This window comes from Brachyhypopomus gauderio, chromosome 18 (assembly GCF_052324685.1).
Source record: "Brachyhypopomus gauderio isolate BG-103 chromosome 18, BGAUD_0.2, whole genome shotgun sequence".
NCBI lineage: Eukaryota > Metazoa > Chordata > Actinopteri > Gymnotiformes > Hypopomidae > Brachyhypopomus > Brachyhypopomus gauderio.
The window spans coordinates 17,766,939-17,790,161 of NC_135228.1; the positions used below are offsets into that span (position 1 = coordinate 17,766,939).

The 23,223-nt window shown below is 39.9% G+C and overlaps 1 protein-coding gene across 2 annotated transcripts; it reads left to right on the top strand.

Moving 5' to 3' along the window:
- Positions 1 to 900: 900 nt before the first annotated feature.
- nectin1a (nectin cell adhesion molecule 1a) lies at positions 901 to 22,839 on the top strand. 2 transcript variants are annotated; one of them, XM_076980133.1, is made up of 9 exons: positions 901 to 1,510; positions 12,358 to 12,729; positions 13,231 to 13,530; positions 15,556 to 15,673; positions 15,968 to 16,119; positions 20,973 to 21,117; positions 21,408 to 21,471; positions 21,815 to 22,032; positions 22,198 to 22,839. In XM_076980133.1, the coding sequence occupies exons 1-9, from the start codon at positions 1,468 to 1,470 to the stop codon at positions 22,235 to 22,237; spliced, it is 1,452 nt and encodes a 483-aa protein (XP_076836248.1). In that variant the 5' UTR covers positions 901 to 1,467; the 3' UTR covers positions 22,238 to 22,839. The 2 variants fall into 2 exon arrangements, with proteins under 2 accessions (XP_076836248.1, XP_076836247.1); XM_076980132.1 differs by lacking the exons at positions 20,973 to 21,117; positions 21,408 to 21,471; positions 21,815 to 22,032; positions 22,198 to 22,839 and adding an exon at positions 16,708 to 20,408 and having other exon boundaries at positions 903 to 1,510.
- The last annotated feature ends 384 nt before the right edge of the window (positions 22,840 to 23,223 follow it).

The window sequence follows — 23,223 nt, forward strand, 5'->3', positions numbered from 1 at the left end:
ACTAACCGCACGGGGGAGCCATTTGCTTTTGATAAGAGGTACAAACGACTACACGCTAAGGCAAATCACACGGGTGAGTATCGACATGCACATTTTCGTGTTTTCTGGTCTATTCTAAATCATAAAAGACTCGATAACCTTACGAGCCGAATCTGTTCGGTTACAGAAACACATTATATATACTACTATCACATGGTGTCCACAGAAATGGAGTGGAAAACTTGTGGTCATTTCAATGAGGATAAATTCTTAATTTGAGTGTCACTAGGACTTGGACACTAGGAGCGTCACTAGGAAAAATAGATCAGATGTTTTTAATTTAACCCAGCCAGTAACTAAACTAAATAAACACAACAATAATATTAATAAAAGTGAACAACTAAGTCAGTCGACGTTTATATCTATACATAGGTCTATATAGACATTATATTGTATGTAAATGTGCCATATTTTGTCAATTGTGATTTTTACACCCCAATCGAAATTTGTCCTCCGCTTTTAACCCATCTGTACAGTCAGAACACACATACACACACACACTAGTGATTACTAGGGGGCTGTGGATCACACGTGCCCAGAACGGTGGGCAGCCCTAGCCCGGCGCCCGGGGAGCAGTTGGGGTTAGGTGCCTTGCTCAAGGGCACCTCAGTCATGACCTGTCTGGGAATCGAACCCACGACCCTCCGGTCACAAGACCAGTTCCCTAACCGCCAGGCCATGACTGCTCAATCCCTGAGGAATTTACACAATTGTAATTTTAGGTTGTTTTCAATTTATGCTAAGGTAACAAACTCTTAAAGTTATCTGAATGGCATAAAATCCTACAGTAAACACTAGCGTACGTCAATTTTGCCCATGGCCATTAGTTATTTCAGCGTTGGAAGACGCTTTTTCACAGGGCATCAAATCGGCTGTTGAGTTTAACTCCACCTACTACATCTAATCGCATTCATGCACCTTAATCGCCAAGAGAAACAGCGAAATTATAAAGAAGAGATATTTGGCTCCATTTTTTGACAGTCTTCGTCCACGGACTGAGGAGGACGGCATGTCAAAGCTCCCTGTAAACTACTTTGCGATGTCTGTAGGGATTGAGCAAAGGGACAGCCTAACATATATACGGACTTTTTACTTCAGTACAAATGAAATGAGGAGAAAGGTCACCATATAGGCTGTTTTTGTGACCTATACTTCATTCATGTCAGTGTTCTGCGCTCTACGTTAATTAGTTTGACATGTCGCCCACAAAGAGAAAGTTCATTTCCGACGGTTGCAAGCGGCAAAGCGCGACATAGTCCGTAATCCCCGGAGACCGTGTGGACGTTGCAGTCCTGTCTGTCCTCAAGGCCATTTGTGTTCAACCGTGAGAGACTTCTCCACATCTATGGGAATTTGAACAATTTCTTAGATAACCGAACTTGGACTTCACCACACTGCAACATCCCTCGGTGTGAATTCGCACCCACGATGACTTTGGCGGTTCCTCTGTTTTTTGGCTTGCTATTATCAGGTAAGATCATAGGATCATTTTCTTGAAGCAACTATTGGTATTTTAACTATATGTTTCAGGAGCCTGGGGTTTGTTTCGTATATATTAAAGTTAGATTACAGTCAGAATAAGGTATATTTTTATAAGAATGTATACGAAAATAAGAGCATTATACTGTCAAATAAAACGTATGTTCGTAAGCCCCAAAGAGAAAAGTCCATTAGTACTGCATACTGAAAATTAGGCGTTTCAACTCATTCAGTATCTGTCTGTAGGTTTCATTATGGAGAACCTGACTTTCTGTAATAACATTAGGCTAATGCAACATGTACAGCAAACGATTCTATTTAATATAAAGTTTAGTATAAAACAAACTTTATGGCAGTGCTATGTACACGGATGTCAACTTTCTTACTGCAGTTATTTATGTATTTTCCCACACTGGCAGTATGTCATATTATGATTATTATGATACACTTTATAGGCCTATTTAACGTATACTATAACTGATGATTCTGTTATGGAGAAATCAAAGATAAACGTTTTTTGCATGTTGTGTGTGCTTGTGTGTGTTTGTGTGTGTGTTTGTCTGTATGCGAGATATTGTACATTGTAGGGGTGTTGTTTTTTAATACTAAATCTTAATTTCAGCAGGGAGGATTAGGCAGTAACAGCAAATGCGTAGGCTAGCGGATGAACACCAGCTGTGAAAATGTAGTTCACCAGAGCAGGAATTAAGGAATTATGATTTATTTATGCTTCTGTGTGTCATCTACTCAAGCATTAATGTTAATATTTATTTATCATCCCACATTCTGTCTCATTTTATGCTGAATGTATATGTATTCATTAGTGGCAAAATGAATTACAATAAATTCTTTATGAGAATACTTTAAGGACTTGGACGTGCGGTATTGTAACGCCTGGTTTAGGAGACTCTTGAGCAGGAGGCCAGTCAGTAGCAGATCCCACAGTTGCTTTCAGTCAAATGGAATCAAAATGCTTATTATGTGTGTATTTGTATATCCCATTGTACTAATATAAGGCTTTATATATAAGGCTAATACAAGGTTTATTGTTCTAAAATGTTGACTCACATTGTTTGCACTCCTTGTGATTTAATAATGAAAAATCTGCATATGTGTATACTGATGAAATAATCCCTTACATTCAGATTTCCATTTCTCATGAAATGACCCGATAAGTAAATACATTTTAAAAAGTCACATATGCCTAATCCACTCAGTATTTTCTCTCTGTGCTGGATTAAATTATGAGGTGAGTGGTCTTCATTTTCCTGCAGTCCTCTTCTGCATCCCAATCCCTTAAGAGGACATTCCATCTTTTGAGAATCATACTAATGTGCCCTAAAGTAAGCAGACATACTACAATTCCCAAAGGATGCTTTAGATCTCCAAGAATAACATTAAATACACGGAGGCAAAATGACATTGCTGGTAGTAGTAGTTAAGAGAATCTTTGATGTCAACCTTTATTGATATGCCATTGAAAATCTATTCTGCAAGATTGTTGACAGATGAATAATTTGATTATCCCTGGCATGCATAACCATGCACCAGCAACTCTGGTATTATTATTATTTGTTTGGCTTTATCTGTACAGCACCAGTGAGATAGTATTCCACAGGATAATTAACACATGATGGTATTTATGTTAGCATGGGCAGTGGTTATTCTTTTAGACCAGACCTGGGCAAACTACGGCCCGTTGTGCGTCCCTGTCCGGCCCGCGAGAGGCCAATCATAAATGTAACAAATATCTATGTCGTGCGTGCAATACAACTGTGACGCTTTTATTTTGAAAGCGCTACGTCTTTGTTAATTCCGTGTGGATGTACGTGCTTGTGTGTGAGCTGTGCAAGGTGATCAGCGACAAGTTAAGGCAAAATTGATACTTTCGCGAGTGAACGTAGCGCGCGACTCCGCACCCCTCGCATGAACCTCCGCGAACGGCGGAACATTTACGTGACAAATTATAATTGTGAATTGTGTTCCAGGTTTGAAAAGTGCTGGAATGTTGGCTAAAGTACTTGAAAATGCTTGAAATTGTAACTGTATTTCGATTCACAACAAATAGCTGACTGAACAGAGGGTATTCCAGAAAGCGGATTCAGTGAAGAACCGGGTAAGTAAATTCAGAGTTAATGAAAACTCAGGGTTTTCCGTTCCAGAAACCAAGCTTAGAGAAAACGTGAGTCAGCTGGGAAATATTGAAATGGACATTGAAAGTGCCGTAGAAGTGCTTTAAAGCTAGGTTTAAGCCTGGTTTATACTTGACGCGGCGCGAGCATCGCGGGGGTCCGCGCGGCGAAAATGACGTAATCGCGGTGGCTCTGCCCGTGCGCGAGGGCCTCGCGCGCTGTTGATTCGCGAGGTCGTGCACTTCGCGCGCACGCCGCGCCTCAGCGCGATGGACAAAGTCATGTTTGCAGGGTTCATACACCTTAACAAGGTGGAATTAAAGCATTTGTACGTCACTTTCAAGGTCCATTTCAATATTTCTCAGCACGTTAAACTTAATTAAGTTAAATATTTATACATATACTCGAAATTATTCAAAATAATTCGCTTTTTTATCACATTATTTAATGGTTGTTTAAAGTCTTCACGTTCTCCCATGTTTCGTCCTGGAATTACAAGAGGCTCGTATTTGTTAATGTAATACAAGAAAACTGTTCATTCAGATGGCTATTTGTTGTGAAACGAAGTAGTTACAATTTCAAACATTTTCAAGTATTTAGCCTAAATTCCAGCACTTTTCAAAATCTGAAACAAAAAGCAACATTAAAATTGGTCAGGTAAATGTTCCTTCCATTGTTTTTGAGGGGTGTTTCTTTATACTAACACGCGGCAAGTATAAACGCCTCCACCGTTTGCGGAAGTTCGTGCGAGGTGGGCGGGGCCACTGTAATGACGTCATTTTCGTTTGTGTGGCCCTATGACACAATTCAGGTTTCTCATGTGGCCCCTTGTAAAAATTAATTGCCCACCCCTGTTTTAGACAGTGATGAAGGCTTGTATCTGTATCAGAATCATGAAATTTAACCAAATGTTCCTCTAAGTACAACTGGAACATTAGTGTTAATTACAGGGACAGAAAAGTACCATTCCACAGTTGTATGAAAACCTGAGAGATAATACTCAGTATACTCATTGCCCCCGAGGGGGTGGGTATGTGGTGGATACACATCGCTGGTGTCCCCTGGACCTGACCCACTTTTCCTCCTGGTCTCATCACTCCCTCTTTAACTGCCACAGAGCATCCTCCTGCCATCTGTTGTGCTTTGAGCCATCACCATGTCAAAACAGTAAGCCACATCCAAACAGAAGCAAAGATGTAAGCTACACGTCGTGTAGTACGTGCCTGGGTCACAGCCGTATGTCACACTCCTGAATGCGGTGCTCTGGACAACTGATACATTAATAAATTACAACAGCAGTTATGAGGGAGACATCACAGCACACTGGACCTCAGACGTAGCCCGGCTAAGTGGGTGCGAGCTAAAACCAATCATAAGAAATGCTAGTGAAAAAGCAGGATTATAAATGTCCAATTGTGATATCTAATTAGGATTGTCTGATGTCTAATTAGAATTGAATTGAGTATTCAGAACATGTTCAGGCGGTGTTCTACATCAAAGACAAGGGGCATCCAGTGCATGTGATCGGTCCAAAGATTCAGAACTCAGGCTTGACTCAGGGGTGTCATAACACACAGTGTCAGTTTTACTGTCAAGTGTGCATAACCCTGCCTAATGCGATTCCTCATAAAAATAGCTCTTGGGGGGGCTTACTGGCACATCATATTAAGTATGTACTTTGCTTAAGGCTGCAACATTCTGTTGAGTTGTATGTGAAATATGAGCAAGGTCATGTTTGTTGGTTTGTTAATACCAGGGGATATGAATGCAGCAGGAGGTGATGACCTTTCCTAGGCCTTTAAGGCCCTTACGCATGATTCACTTGCTATTTTGAATTTTTCAGATAAATATGGCAGAATTTTGCTCTGAGAAAGCTGTAGGTATGTGGTGCCCTTTTTATTCCATAAACAGATGTCTCACATTAAAATATAGAATAATATGTATCAGACATCATTTCTTTATGTAAGAATTCATGTTTAGTTTCAAAATGGATAACATTCTCACAAGAGTGTGGTCAGTGGTTTAGGAGGCTAATTTTTTAAGAAGCATATGCTGACCTATGACCTCTCAGGTTGATACTTGCCCAATGTCTGTTTTGTCACAGGTGAAATGCATTATCTATATTGATATAATGATTTATTAATGTGGTCACTACTGTAGCTTCAAACCTTAGATTACAGTTCTAACTTTAAACACTGATCATTTGGTAGTTGAAAATTGAACATGGGCAAACCTCCAGAATGACTGAAATAAAAGTGAATGAAAGTATTTGTTTGCATGTTATGTTGTATATGACAGAAATGTAACATGACCTTACATGCAGTGTCATTGCTCATGGTACCTTTTAAACTGTACAGGAAAAGTAGATCCGTACAGTATAAAAGACTTTCATTTGGGGTTTTCAAATTCTTGGTGGAGTTCTCTTGATCAAAAACAGACTTTGGGAAATCTCTCATCTGTTTGTTCACACAACATGCCTTTAAAGGAATACTGAATGTTGTTTTGTTTAAGACCTAGAGCAACTGATTCGAGCAGTTTGGAACTATAGATGCAATTATGATATTGAAATGCCATTGGAAGCATCTGTGAGTTTTTTCTGGTGGTTCATGCAATTGTCAGACATGACTTGGAATGGGATGTGTGAATATCAGAGCTGTCCTGGACCATTGGAGCTCAGCTCAGCTCCTGTGTGAAACCCCACTGGTTCCAGAGATCATGGCAGAAGATAAGAGCCTTGGTGTGCAGCATTAGAACTTCTGCTCAGGTGAAATTCAATTCCATTTGCCACTGCTTTTGTGTCACACCCTGGCAGAGACAAAGTGAGAGATAGGATACATACGCAATGAGGCGCTCTAAAAGAGCAATGGAAATCAACAGAGCAAACAGGAAAGCTAATGAAACTGAACTAAACCCAAAACAAAATGCAAGGAACATGGGATCATGAAAGCAAACCACTTTGGGCCGGTTACACAAGGGAGGTGTAACAAACTAGACACAGATGAGAGGCAGAAAGCTCGTGGCTAGATAGGAAAGTGAAAGAAAAACATGGAGCATTGTCACTGGGAACCATAATGCCAGGAGGGCAAACTGTGACATTTTCTCAGTTTCTCAGTCAAACACTTTCTGCTTGAAATAGAGATGAATGTGGATGTTTTGAGGAGAAGGGAGTGTTCTTCCATTTTGCCTTTTTAACTTTTGTGTAGATTTGTGAATTAAGAATGATGTAATTTCCTTGTGTGTAAAATTCGGTATTGTTTGAATAGAATTTAGTTTGTGCTACATTACATTTCAGGGCCTCTTCATACCAAATTTAAAAATGACAAAGTTTACACACTAGCTGTCAAATGTAGATGCATTCAGCAAGGCGCTAGGTGTTGCAGGCTAAATGTACTTCTAATTCCACAAAGCTTTTAATCAGCTCAGCCACAGAGCTCATCAAACCACATGCCGAGAGGAAGGTGATGAGGTCATATGTGTATGACATGCACATTTCTAGATTGGATGTGTATATTAAATATATGCAGCATGGGACCACTTGTACCCTGTCTACTACAGACATGCAATTTGACAAATATTATCTATGAAAGAATCAAGCATTAACTTGATTTTTAAATTAGTACTTAATTACCTTTGTCTTTTCTTTCTAAATAAATAAATAAAAACATTATCTGTCGCCTTTGGCCCAGGCCTTCTGTTAACTAAATAACAGCACATAATGTCAAAATGGGCAAACGTGCTTTCATGTCTCTGCTGTTTCCTGCGATTGTGCGGGAGCTCTTTCTGGACTCGTCCTGCAGTGTGGAAAGGTGGATGTCTTTTGTTGTTGAGCTAAAATAAGGGACAGGACTGCAGAGCGGCAGTTTGGACGCCGGCCAGACTCCCCCCTTTACAGAGGGCTTTCAGACCTCATTAGTCTGTGTCCTCGGTACCATGACAACAGCCTTACGAAGCACAGCTGCCCCAGCTTCTGCTGGGTCATCGGGGCCTTGTGATGAGTCCAGGGTTAGCATCTGTCAACTTTAAAAGTCCTCACGAAAGTGGTTACGTTGGGACTGCTCTGTCTGATTCAGATTTAGCAGCTAGTGAGTTTTAACATGGAACCAGTGTTGGTTTTTCAACATGTTAAAAAAGTTGACTGGGCAAAAACACTTGTCACTTACGATAACCAGTGATGTCAGTAACGCGTTACTCTAATCTGACCACTTTTTTCGGTAACGAGTAATATAACGCGCTACTATTTCCAGTGCAGTAATCAGATTAAAGTTACTTATCCACGTAACTGTGCGTTACTATTTTTATTTTCCCTAGTAAAAATATTAGTGGTGGGCCGTTAACGCCGTTAACGGCGTTCGTTAATTTGATACTCTCATCGGGCGATATAAAAATTATCGCCGTTAATCTATTCTTAAAGTTGGGTTGGGAACTGGGTCAAAATGGGTAAGCAAACTATGATGACTTTTAACTCGATAGTTTAGTTCGGCTGTATTCCTAACCAAAATGCACAGTAGGGGCGAGAACGAGTTTTCAAACCTGTGAATTACAAATCGTACGTGTGTTTACATGGATGCGGCCACGAAGTCGCCAGGTTTGCTTCATGGAAAATTCATTTTTAGGAACGTAAAGTGTTACCGGAGCGAGCTCGGAGCGGTCATTTTCTGCATGGTCCTAGCGCTAGATTCGTCGCTATTTAAATATTTATTTTTTACCGTTAAAACTGCAGAGGACCAAAACCGGCTTTTGAAAAAGTCCCCCCCCAAATTACGTCCATGAGGTTAAATGTACTAAATGTTAGCTTACATTTCAAATATCATGTTTAGCTGAATAAACATGTTATCAACCCCTTTTAATGTACAGTATGTAGGCTTACAAATTCATGTTTAACTGAATAAACGAGTAGCCTACATTTTATTGAGCATGTTTTTTCTTCAAGTATCAAAGTAGAACAGCTTCCTCAAGCAGTCATTGATGCATTTTGGAAACAGGAGACGAGCCCCTGGTCTAATGCACCCTCTGTATTAAGAAACCCTATCTCAAAAACTGACTTTTAGTCATTACTTGGGTAGCACGCATATGAGCCATTTTAATATAGATTAATCTAGATTAATTTCAAGATTTCAGTGAGATTAATCTAGATTAAAAAAATTAATCTATGCCCACCCCTAAAAATATATTTTTTTGCTTTCTTCTTGGCTCAGTTTTACTTTTGCGTCTGACCGTAGCGCTCGACTCCGCACGCTGCGCTCGACCCTGTGAGAGCGCGAGCACGTTTTACAATTCATTTTTTGCAGTGTCCTCCCGTAACGATATGTGGTAGTGTAAAGAAACACCCCTCAAAAACAGGGGAAGGAACATTTACCTGACGAATTTTAATGTTGCACTGTGTTCCACGTTTGAAAAGTGCTGGAATTTTGACTAATGTAGCCTACTTTAAATTGCTTGAAATTGTAATGGTATTTCGTTTCACAAGTAGCTGTCTGACTGAACAGTTCACTTGTATTACGTTTACAAATAAATGTACAAATAATACCGTGCAGCTACACAAACGTAATGTCTGGAGATACTGTAGCGACTACTACTGCTCACGGTGAATTCACTAACGGACACTTGGCCACTCAAGGAGTCTGGCCCTTTAAGTGACACTGGGGGGGCGGGGCCTGCGCGCACCAGGGTTGCGTTATCAATAAAGTTTCCCTCCTCGGGATTTTTGGATTAAGCAGTTTCTGCCTCGGTTACCGAACCTGCTTCAATACATTGTTACTGTTAAAAATGCACTTCCAATAAAGTGAGTATTGGAAAAATTAATTTTGCTGCTGAATGTAACAACTAAAGTAACTTGTAATCTAACGTAGTTACTTTTAAAATCAAGTAATCAGTAACGTAACTAAGTTACTTTTAAAAGGAGTAATCAGTAATCAGTAATCGGATTACTTTTTCAAGGTAACTTAGCCATCAATGACGATAACGCACCAGGGCTAGCTTCCTCTTGTGGACATGATACATCATTTTAGACATTTGTGAGTGAGTGAATACATTTGTTCCCTGGTTGATCCATGAAATTGTTCACAGCTAAAAAGAAAGTTGGTTGTTGTGAATTGGTCGGTGTTTGTCCAGACTATCCATGTTATTTATTTGTTATATAATAAACCTTTATCAGTGTTGAACTATTATAATGAAGAGTGAGTGGAGGAAAAATACACATTCTGAGAAGAGCGACTTTCATTGAGGGCAAAATCCAGAATCACAGTAATGAGGAAGATTCAGGGTCAAACAACCAGGGGATTCAGATAAAGGAACAAACCCGGAATACATAATGAACATGAGAAAACAAAACACTTACACTAAACACAGTGAAACCAGAATAGAAAACTAACAGGCTGATGGGGCAAAGCAAACACAGAACAAGCTAACAGTGGACCAAAAAACGAGGCTGGACACAGAAGACAGACGTGTAACACGGAGATGAGGACCATGAAAAGAGTCTTTTTTGCAATTACCAGCAAAGAAGATGAGAAAACACAGGGAATAAATAGAAAGACAAAGAAAATGAGAAACAAGAACAATTCAAGGGTGGGAAACAACTGAACAAGGGGCAGAACAAGAACAGAAGCTACAAGGGAACATGTGACTAGGCGTTGCTGTGGGAACTGCTGCCAGGAGATGGGCAACCGTGACAGCTGTTTTTTGGCACAGAATTTATCATCAGCAATGGCCTAATAAAATGGAGGTTTTCCTCCTTTAAAAACAATTAGATTGTGTGTTTAGATAACGTGTTTTCCATATTAGCAATAGAAGAATCGAAGAACTACATTGTCCTGCTCTTTTGTGTTAACATTTAAACTTGCTATCAGGTTGGTGGGCTCATTATCTGTTAAATACATTCAAGGTTAAGAGTGCTGAGTCTCCGGTCCTGGGAACGCTAGTTTATTGGTTTTCCTGCTCACACACACCTGCAATTCATTGGCTAAATATCAAGCAGGTGCTGTAGAGCAGATAAAGCACTACACTGTGCTGTGTCTGGCCTTTCCAGTCGTGGGCCCACAGCTCTGCGCCCTATGAGGTGACATTGTTTTTCTTCCCTCCTTTGCTCTCTATAAAGCCACCACTTGCTGTATTTTATAGTGATTTTAGGGATGGACATACAGTCCAAAATGCCAAACGTACCATTTTCAATACCCATGTCAGAATATAATAGAAGTTAACACTGATTAATGAAAATATATGATTGGGTATTATTATGCACATTTATGTACATTTTTAAGTGTTAATCTTGTTTTCGTAAAATGATATTTCAGATTAGAAGCCCTGAATTTTGAAATCAGTCCTTGGAATTGTAATTGTCCCCATTATGCAGGTTCTTCACTAGCTTATGTATTCACGCAGGTTTGAAAGTTTATCCTTGCAGCACTGACTGCCAAGAGAGCATTCACAAATGGCCCAGGTGTCAAGCCATCAATCCCCTTAGCACCCGCCCTGTCGCCGGCTCTAAACTAGGGCATTCTCCTTCATAATGTCTGCCAGAGCCATTTACCTCATAGCACATACCTTCCCCCTCTTGCTTTTTTGTGCAGGGTTAATGTAAGCATCATTTAACACAGTCTGAAAAATTATTAAGAGATTATTTGAATATGAAGGGAGTTATTTATTACTCTTCACATTTATTACTCTGCATTCTCTTACCAATAAATTGTTCAATAAATCTTTTGCCTGTACATTTTTGTCTTTTTTTCTATTCCTCAAAAATACCAAATCAGACTAGCTGAACAAATAATGCTACTACTCTCTCCTTATGGTAAACTTTATGTAGTGTGGTAAACTTTTTTTATGGTAAATGTTATATAAGAGACAACACATCACAGTCTGATTTAAGGTTAGAAATTGGCTGCTATAGTTTTACATAGGGCTGAAAAGTATAGTACTGATAGTAGGTACCTGTGTGTCTGAAACAGGAAGGGGAAACTGAACAAGCAACAGGTGAGTCTTATAGCAATGTGATTGGGATTGGGGCGGGGCTTGATTAGGTGTGTGTATGGGCGTGTACCTCGTTCCTTGGGACTGTCATGACAACCATGAGCTCCTAAACCCACCTATTTTTAGACAAACTCACATACTATCTTCAGGGCCTTCTCTGTAATACTCATACCATGAAATAACTATAAAAGGATTAAGATGCAGTAAATATTCATAGCAACTGTTAATCAGAACAAGATACGCTTAGGAGAGAGAATGCTTGTATATGTATAGTTCATGTCAGAAATTTACATATACTTATGTCATGGCAATATTTGTGCAATCATTCTGCCCCAGAAAAAGCTCAAAGTTCAAATAAATTATTGAAAGTTTAATGTTGCCATAACATTCATATCCATGATGAGTGTATGTAAATGTCTGAACACAACTGTATTTGCAAAACACATCTGTCAATGAAATGTTGGCCAGTCCTCATTAAATTTCCTATTTATTGACCGCAGCTCTGTTGACAGGTTCCTGTTTTGCATGCTCCTTCAGGTTATATATATATATATATATATATATATATATATATATATATATATATATATATATATATATAACCTGAAGGAGCATGCAAAACAGGAATATAACAGGAATATATATATATATATATATATGTGTGCAAGATTTGGTAAGGATCTTCCTGCATGGATTTCCAGACACGGCTAATGGTAAATCTCGCCTCTCCGGTCCTCAGGTGGAAGTGGCCAGCTGGTCCAAATGGACAGCGACATGTCGGGCTACGTCGGCTCACAGGTGGAGCTGCGCTGCAGTTTCATTAACAGCAACCCGCCCGTAAAAATCTCCCAGGTCACCTGGCAGAGGCTCCTCAACGGGACCAAGCAGAACGTGGCCATCGCCAACCCCACCCTGGGTGTGTCCGTGCTGTCACCCTTCAGAGATCGCGTGAGATTCAAGAGTCCAGCAGTGCGCCGAAGGACGCCGTCCCTAGAGGACACCACCATCGTCCTCAACAACCTGAGACTGACAGACGAGGCCGCGTATATCTGCGAATACACCACCTTCCCTGCGGGGAACAGGGAGAACATGGTGAACCTCACGGTTTATGGTAGGTTCTAGCATGTTCCTCAAACAAGCAGGGAAGATGATGTCAACTTTTGGAGATTTTGTCAACTATTATGTATATTATACCTCGGGCAATAGCATAAATGAGAAAGTGCTTTAAGCTACATTCATAGGCCTTTGTTATCAATATGGAGGACAATATGATTAATATTAAATAAAATGGCTGACTTGGTGTCATGAAGGACACAGATTTATAACACAGACAGTATTCTGTTTATCAGCTCTATGTTCTATATTTGGGATTAAAGAGTGAAGATACTGCTGCATGAGAATTTACTGGGAGGTTTGCAACACTATGGAAGAGAATCTTTAATTAGTGCATTTTTTTGTCTTAAACAGCCTTCTTTTACATTTTAAAAGTTTCAAAGTCAACAAATAAAAAAAAAGAAAATAGTGCCATGTGGCCTTTCAAGTTTTATTAACAAATATAAAAAAGTATTGTTCCACTGATGTATGTTTCTCTTCCTTCATTTCTATCCTGTAGCTCGTCCTATGGTCCGGACGACCCTGAGCAAACCCATTATAGTGGTAGGGCCTAAGGCTCAGAAAATGACCGTGGCTACGTGCATCTCAGCCAATGGGAAGCCCGCAAGCGTGATCACGTGGGAGAGTGATTTAAACGGAGAAGGCGACACGAAGGAGGTCCTGAATGCTGACGGCACGATCACAGTGCGCAGTGACTACATGGTGGTGCCCAGTAGAGCAACCCACCAGCAGCAGCTCACCTGCGTCTCCACCTACAACGACGACCAGTACACGGACAGCGTCACCCTCAACGTGCAATGTAAGCAGACCCTGCCACCTTCCACTGAGAAATGAAATGACCAAGAAGTCAGTTAGACTAATTTGTGGTACCCAGCTCAGGTCTTGGAGGATTATCATTTACAGTTGTGGTCAAAAGTTTACATACACTTGTAAAAAACATAATGTTATGGCTGTCTTGAGTTTTCAATAAGTTCTACAACTCTTATTTTTCTGTGATAGAGTGATCGGAACACATACATGTTTGTCACAAAAAACAGTCATAAAATTTGGTTCTTTCATAAATTTATTATGGGTCTGCTGAAAATGTCACCAAATCTGCTGGGTCAAAAATATACATACAGCAACAAAATTTGTCAATTTTGGTGATGTAGCGAGTTGTGTCAATCAAATTAGCTTCATGTCATGGCCTCTTCACTTCTTGTAAGTGATTCTGATTGACTACAGCTGTTGACTTCTCATGAGCCCATTTAAATAGGGCTCATTTGACCCAGTGATTAGACTCAGCTACAAAAGCTACAATGGGAAAGTCAAAGGAACTCAGTGTGGATCTGAAAAAGCGAATTATTGACTTGAACAAGTCAGGGAAGTCACTTGGAGCCATTTCAAAGCAGCTACAGGTCCCAAGAGCAACTGTGCAGACAATTATACGCAAGTACAAAGTGCATGGAACAGTTGTGTCACTGCCACGATCAGGAAGAAAACGCAAGCTATCACATGCTGCCGAGAGGAGATTGGTCAGGATGGTCAAGAGTCAACCAAGAATCACCAAGAAGCAGGTCTGCAAGGATTTGGAAGCTGATGGAACACAGGTGTCAGTCTCCACAGTCAAGCGTGTTTTACATCGCCATGGACTGAGAGGCTGCCGTGCAAGAAAGAAGCCCTTGCTCCAGAAAAGGCACCTTAAGACTCGGCTGAAGTTTGCTGCTGATCACATGGACAAAGATAAAACCTTCTGGAGGAAAGTTCTCTGGTCAGACGAAACAAAAATTGAGCTGTTTGGCCACAACACCCAGCAATATGTTTGGAGGAGAAAAGGTGAGGCCTTTAATCCCAGGAACACCATGCCTACTGTCAAGCATGGTGGTGGTAGTATTATGCTCTGGGGATGTTTTGCTGCCAGTGGAACTGGTTCTTTGCAGAAAGTAAATGGGATAATGAAGAAGGAGGATTACCTCCAAATTCTGCAGGAAAACTTAAAACCATCAGCCCGAAGGTTGGGTCTTGGGCGCAGTTGGGTGTTCCAACAAGACAATGACCCAAAACACACATCAAAAGTGGTAAAGGAATGGCTAAACCAGGCTAGAATTAAGGTTTTAGAATGGCCTTCCCAAAGTCCTGACTTAAACCCCATTGAGAACATGTGGACAGTGCTAAAGAAACAGGTTCATGCAAGAAAACCATCACATTTAGCTGAACTGCACCAATTCTGTCAAGAAGAGTGGTCAAACATTCGACCTGAAGCTTGCCAGGAGCTTGTGGATGGCTACCAAAAGCGCCTAGTTGCCGTGAAAATGGCCAAGGGACATGTAACCAAATACTAATGTTGCTGTATGTATATTTTTGACCCAGCAGATTTGGTGACATTTTCAGCAGACCCATAATAAATTTATGAAAGAACCAAATTTTATGACTGTTTTTTGTGACAAACATGTATGTGTTCCGATCACTCTATCACAGAAAAATAAGAGTTGTAGAACTTATTGAAAACTCAAGACAGCCATAACATTATGTTTTTTACAAGTGTATGTAAACTTTTGACCACAACTGTACACATTTTTAAGCAGTTTTGAGACTAATCTCTCTCCATATTGGAGGTCCAGAGGTCAGCAGGTTTGTTAATTACTTAAACTGGGAAATCATTAACTGTGCTCATCTGCAGACATCCAGTGCAGAGCTCTCTCAGTGCTGTGTCACACCACTTTGTTTCCCAAAAGCACCATGACCAGTGCACTAACTTAAGCATACATCACACTACTATTTGACTGAACTGGAAAGTTCAGGACTTTTTCCCTAATTTTTAAGAATGAAATGTTGTCGTCCACAGATGAGCCTGAAGTGATAATTGAAGGATTTGATGGAGACTGGTATATAAACCGTGAGAATGTTCAGCTAACTTGCCTAGCTGATGCTAACCCAGCTGTCTCTTTCTTTCAATGGAGATAGTAAGTATATGGCATGATCAGATGAGTAAAAATATGTAGTCAAACCATGTGAATAGTATATGTGTATTGTATGTGCATTAAAGGTATAATAATCATTTAGCTCTTCCCAAATGGCAACATAATCTACGTTTTTAGAACTGAATCAGTAAATATTTTATTAATTTTATGTACCACTGATATTTCTTCATTCCATTATAGAATGTTTATTTAATTCTATAATGCTGAACACAATATAGAATTCCTTTCTCAGAAATTCAACATCATGCAGCTTGAAACCGACTTCTGTCTCCTCAGTCTGAACGGCACCATGCCGAAGGACGCGGAGCTGCGTGAGGACTCACTGATCTTCAAAGGTGCTGTAGGCTATGAGCTTGCAGGCACGTACGTCTGCGATGCCACCAACAGCGTTGGCACGGGGTCAGCATCGGTGGAGGTCACGGTAACAGGTAAGCGCTGTGTCCTAGCACTCAAACCGCTTGAATGCATGTGCCCAGCTGCTTGGCATGTCTGATGTGTTGAGTTGTTATGATGTTATGAGAAAGCTAAAGATTTTTTATTTTATTTTTTTTGCTGTATTGTCGTGGATTGCCTCTAAAACATTTTATGGTCATTCACCAAAATAGATGACCAGTTAATATATCATGCTAGTGCTTTGTGTCTGTTGGCATCTTATCAGTTCTGCTTCATCTGTGTTCTTCGAGCTGCATGGTTCACTGGTGCTCGATCTGCCGTGTGCCCATTCACCACTTTTCTCGAACTCCCTTTCGCAAGTTTTGTCATGTTTCACCTCTTGCTTTCTGGTAATGTTGAACGTGCTCTCTAGAAACTGGGATCTTCCATAACTCCAGTGATCCTTGATGCCACCTGCCTGCTCTGTGGCTGCATCTCTTCGTCCTGAGTGATTCCTGTCAGGAACAGTCATTCACTTTCCCTCCATTTGCTTCCTTTTTTATATTGCCATCATCTTATGGGGGAGGGGGGGGCTTATTAGAGGAACACTTATACTCTGTTCCCTTCCATCTCTCCCTACCCAGAATTCCCTAGCTTGTCGCATGGGGTCTCTCAGGAACAGCAGCGAGCAGGTGCTGCCATTGCTGGAGCTGTTGTGTGTGCTATGGTGCTGCTGGCAGCGCTCACACTGCTGGCAGTGTTCATCAATCACCAAAGACGCACATTTAAAGGAGATTATAACACCAAGAAACAAGTCCTGGGCAATGGCTTCAGCAAAGCTGGCAGCTTGCAGTCACTTCCCTCTCTGCCCCAGAGCCTGAGCTACCCCTTGGGTGATGAGAAGAAGTCAGAACCACATGGAGGCCTACGGTTAGATGAACGCATTCAGGAGTTCCATATGTACCCTGAACACGGGATGAAGGCCTACAGCTCAGTGGTGGAAAACAAGGCTTTTAGATATGGAGAGCGGAGTTATCTGTATAATTATGGGGCTGAAATGGAAATCTCAGTGGATATGGTGCCTCAAATGGACGGTTCTGTGATCTCCAAAGAGGAGTGGTATGTGTGAAAAAATAAACATTGGGGATCATTTCTGTATGTGACTTTAACTATCTTTACAAAGCCATCAAACCTTCTCCTTCATGCCCCCTCTAGACGTGCTAGTGACTGTAGCTTTAAAACTGAAAAAATATGGGTCGTTTTTACTTAATGCTACACAAGCAAAAATGGCTCCAAGTGAGAAAACACTCCGTGACTCTCTGCTGTGTAGTCAGCAACAAAAAATTTCACTAAAGTTTGGTGAAGTTAATCAGTCAGAAATCCTCTTTACAAGAAATGTCTTTGCATATATTTGGGCAGGACATGGCAGGTTAAGGAAGGGGCTTTGGGAGGGTCATTTAGGTAGAGGGTGTGGGATTAAAAGGCAGGAGTGGCAAAGGCCCCTGTGGTGGCCAAGCCTGGAGAAAGTTAGGACGTTAGCATGTTCTGCTAAAATGACTTCCAGCTGCATTAAACAAATTGCTCCTGTCAGCATGTACCTATTGTCCAGAGTAGATTGGTTTAAAATGTTCTTTCAGTCACAGGTCTTGCTTCTGATTTGGCATGCATTTTGTCAAATGCAAAACGCTTTAGTATTTTAGACATTCAATATTGTCAGTATTTCTGAACAGCTTAAGGCTTATTGCTCCTGTTAGAATATTCTGGTTGTTCAGAGTAATGACCACTGACTGAAAGATGAAGAACATTTAAACCAATTACTCACCTTCTTGTATCAGCTATAGTGTTTTTATAACAGCACATTTTTTAAACATTTTTATTTAAGGTATATTTTAAGGTTTCTATACACATTATAGCTATGCTTGTCAAAGGAGACCAAGAGACATCTTATAGCGATCAACTACAAACTCAAGAGCACAAAAGAATAGAGGTCACTGTTTATAACCAGAGCATCCACAGTTCCTTCCCAGGATATTTACATCACATAAATAACACTAAACTCAATCTAAATAAATGCAACAACTCTAAAGACACTGAAAAAGTTGTTTACTTATTGAAAAAGGTGCAGAGACTTCTGCCAATGATCATATCCATTTCATACCATACAGTATTACAAATATCAAGGACATCTGTAATGATTCACGGTAACTGTAGCACATCTTCAACACAGAAATAGTTGTGCTGGGTTCTGATGTCTTGTCACAATACAAAAACACCAACTCTTTACCTTGCAGTGCCTCATTTAAGTGGTTAGGTGGTAACTGCTGTTTGGTTGTGCAATCCATGATGTGATTGGCATTAAATGACCGAAATGCACATTACAGGATCACACAGATAGGGCACAAAAGAGGGCACAAAATGTGTAACAGCTAATAAGTGTGTTATAGTTATGAATTTTAGTGGCTGGTATTACACCATACCCCATAGAAAAAAAGAGATCTGATTTATACTTATCTAGCTCATCCCTATAGAGGAATGTGTTTTGAGGTGTTTTGGGGTAAAAGCCATTCACAGAGACTTTGCAAAGAAAACACTTAAGGATTTTTTGTTTTGGTACAAGATGTCCTACACATAGACTAACCCCAGTCTGCGAAGGCTAATGTCTTCACTTGTGAGTTTTATGGTCAACAGTAGGAGGCTCAAGGTTGGAATTTGGATACTTTACTTACACTGTCAGATAAGAAGTTTGAATACGCAACTATGTTGTCAGGAATGTGAGATGATCCGTAATAGTGCCATAAACACTGTAGCAGACAACAGTGTTTTCAGTATTTCTCACAGGTAATGGCGTAACAATCTTTGCCTTGTCTTACTGAATGGTATGTGCTGTCCGTGGAAGTGCTAATGATGCCAGGGGACAACCGGGGACAACCGGGGACAACCGCTGACGTTTTTTTCAGCTGTGTTTCCTTCAACTTTATTTTTACTTCTAAAAACATTTACAGAGGTCCACGGGCTGGCTACGAGCCAGCATACAATTCCTTGTATTGCCACACAAAGTCCTTGTTTTGTAGAGTTGGTTGTAAATTAAAGAAGCTATACTTAATTATGTCAAAAGCAGCTGGAAGCTGTTTGTTAGTGAGGTCATGTATTGGCACATGTGTACAGTAGAGACACTGGCAGGATCACGCTGGGATAGCCTATTACCCAGCAGTATCAAAAGGAGATCACCTTTGACACAGTCAGTGGAAGGGGTAATTCATTCATTCAATCATTCCAAAGGGTCATATGAAAGGTCAGCTATGTTTTTTTTCATTGGGATGGGACTGGGATTCTTCAGGTAATTGCATTGTCACTGTGTTAAAGACAGCATTCAAAGGCATCCTTGGGCTGTCATCTATCACAAATATCAGGCCGTCTTATGTTTTTGGTAATTTAGCTATTGTCAATTTTATGAAGTTTGTTTGCTCAAATGCTACAGGCATGATTATAAACATACTTATAAACAAAAACAAATTTGACAAATTAAAAATCAATGTGTTGCAGTTGTACAAGCTTTCAGTTTGTTTAATTTGGTGGATTGGGGCTTAATTATTCAAGTGGTCTCAACATATTGAGTAAATGTGCTCTGTACTGAGGCCACAGCTAGCGTTTATGTGTTAAACGCTCGTACAAGCTCCTTTAGCCATTTATTGTTTATTTATTTTCATTTCAGTTTGGCAAGAAATATGTTGTACTGTATCAGTGCTTGGTATTAATAGTCATTAGAAATGTTCATTGTTTATTTATTATTTTTTCTTGCTCAGGTGGGTGTTGTCCATGATATCTTCTATTATTTATCATGCCAAAAAAATTGAAACGTGTTCTACCAAATAACAAGAGCTATATTTTCCTGAATTTATGGTTAATTGCTGAGATGGTTAATTACAGAAAACCCAAAAACCATATTTCACTTATAGACATGCTTGCCTATCAGTGGTCTTTTATGGATCTGGATGAGTGGAAAATGGTATAGTAAAAGATCTAGAACAATGTATGTGTGTTGTGGGTAAATCTATAACTATTTACAATTGTTTATTGTTTCATTAACGTTTTCGATGGATATTATTAAATGTTATTTAGCCATAAATTTGGTTAATACCATGTCAGTATTGGTGAAAAGAATAAATATATACTATTGTGCAGTCAGTGAACTTTGATTTTGCTTTCACTGTTTCACTGTCATTTGATGATAATAGTATACAAATTAACTTGTGGTCTGCCTCTGTTCTTGTTTGTAAATGTTCTGTGCTCATATTGAGTGAACTTATTTGTGAAGCTTTTTGTCTTAAACATGTTCATTTGCAAATAAAATATTTTAAAAATACTTGGAAACATATGGAGAAGTATTTCTGATGGACCATTTTCAGTTCTGAAAACCAGTGAAATACTTAGTTAGCAGATGTGTTATGGACCACAGATATGCTGTGGGCTTTATCATTTGTGACTGGATGTGTTTTTGTTCTTGCTGGAGGCACTGTGCCTTCAACTATTGTCCTTCTAAACCCACTGCAGCACTCTATGATTTAGACAGGTTTGCAGTGGTTGCCTAAGGGAAAACTCACATGAATGCCCAATTTAAGGGGTGAGTTGGCACAAAATTAGGACACATATTCCAACAGGAAATGCATGTGTCCTTTGTCCTCTTGACTTGAACCCAACACAGAACAGTAGAACACTGGCAGTTCTCTGAGTGGAAAGCTGTTTCGTCTACATTTTTTCTACAAATATACATTTTGATATTTGAGACCATTGCTGTTGAGTTTCTAAATCAGTTCAGGAGGTGAACCTTTGGTTTATTTGTTTTCGTCTCGCGTATGACGGCCATTGTGCGTGGTGGCAGGCAAACCCCAAGCACTGTTGTTTTTCACAGAGAACCCACTAGCAGACGGAGAGGCACGGGTGATGGGGATCCTTGGGTGGTTGGTTGCCCTGGGCGTGATCCTCAGTGTACTAGGCATTGCATTCTTGGTCAAAAAGCAGCAGCAGAACAAACCGAGGAAGGCCGACAGTGACTCGTAGGTACCCTGCAACTGCCGTCTCAAATACTGTGGTATAGACACACGTAGGATACATTTACAGCTAAAACACACCCCTCCTTCATCTTGGATGGATTAGAGGAGTGATACATTTTAATGATGCAAAGGTGTCATTAGAAATATCTGTTTTCACTGGATCTTATTCTGCCTATTCACAGCTGAAGAATGTTTTTGCTGAAATGTTTTTGAAGCTAGTAAAGTAGAGTAATGTAAAGTTGAGTAAAGTGAAGTAAAGTTGAGTAAAGTTTTGATGTTTTTACTCTCAACAGGGACACCTCAACTCCAGTCTGTCCAAAGCCTTCGTCTACACAGAAACCAGTAGAGGACTTCCAGGTAGCAGAAGAACACTCAGGCACAGTTTGTTTTGTTTTTTGTTTTTTTCTATTTTTGCTTGTTGATTACATTAGCTTGTTTACATGGCTGAACAGTGGGATGGGACTGATGCCTCTCTGACAGTATAAAAGTGTTTTAGGCTCTGTGTCTAAATAGAGAGCGCCCCCTACTGGTGAACAGACTTGGCTAACATGCCTTCAGTTCTAAAGGAGGAGAGTCATATTTCTTCCACCTCGTAGTAATATAAACGTGATGCATGAATGTAGGTTTGAGTACGAGACTGACTGCTGTGGGAGAGAATTATAATTGCTATTACAGTCCTAATTGTGTGTGTTTCTCACAGAGCCATGGGAAACTGTATGATGAGATCCCCAACACAGCTGACTGTGTAAGCTACCGCCTGGCGTGTAGTAAAGATGACCGCACGCTACAGCACTCTCCTCCCGTCCGACGGCCTCTCGCCTTTTTACCCCAGATCCCCTACGCCCAGCCCAGCGCTGACGGTGTCACGGTCACATACACCACACCACCCAACACCACGCATGCCATTCCTCAGGAGCAGTACGTATGAGCACGTCCAAACTCCGTTATTGTCTCATGCTCTCAGAATCATTTTTACTTCATTCTTATTCTATCTTATTCTTAACATGTGAGTTTTTTAACATGTGAATGAGCTCAAATAAAAGTTTTTAAACAATTTTCTCTATCTCTATGATTGGACTATAGTCGATGGACCAGGACACTCCAGCCAGCAAATGAAGTGTGACTATATTAAAAACATCTTTACATTCAGGCATGATTTCTGCACAGTGCATTCAAACAATAATACATTTTACATATTAGATTCATGCATTTATGATAAACTTGTGTTTAGGATTTGCTCATTTGTATTTCATCTTGTTCACAACTTTCAAAACCCTGAAACTTGATATTTTAAACCAGCACCAATGCTGCATTATTTTTGTATTACAGTGTTTATCACTCAGGTTCCTGCCATGTTCTGTCTGAGTGTTGAAAGGGTATTTGCTGCTTGTGCTGTATTTTGTTCTGTATGTACACATCCTGTTTTACCTGTTTACATTATGGTACATTTTACCAAAATGGCACATTGTATTTTATGTTACAAAAATCCAATTGTTAAAAATATATACAATGTAAATAAAAATGTGCATGTTAACAACAAGCTGTGTATATAAATGAAGGAAATATATCTTCTCACTCACACACACACACACACACTCACAATTATAGGGATAAATGGCATCAAAGTTCCAAGGTACCATATAATTGTAAGATAAACTATTGTAGTTTGTCCATTTTAATGTGTACTGACCAAAATGGGGCAAATGTGTCATCATTTTCATCTAGATATTTACTGATATTAGTTCATTATTAATGATTGCATTCATTTTGTGTTGTTGTTTTTTTTTTACAAATAAAAGATCATTGTCATTCAGATATGTTTGAATCCGTGTGTTGTACAGTGATGATTTCATATTTCTTAGTGCTAGTCCTACTATTTGTAGTGTAATGGAAAGATACAAAAACCATCTATTCATCCTAAATAATGGATGAGACACAGGTATCATGGCGTCACCCTAAACCCTGTCTCTCCTCTCTACCCCACTGCATTCCTGTAGGTGGAGAGATGGAGAGGGGGACTGGTGAATTATTTAAGCCAAATCAGTTTACAGTGACTCCATCAGAACCTGCTTCTCATTGCCTGTGTATACTAGGTGGGATCACTGCTCG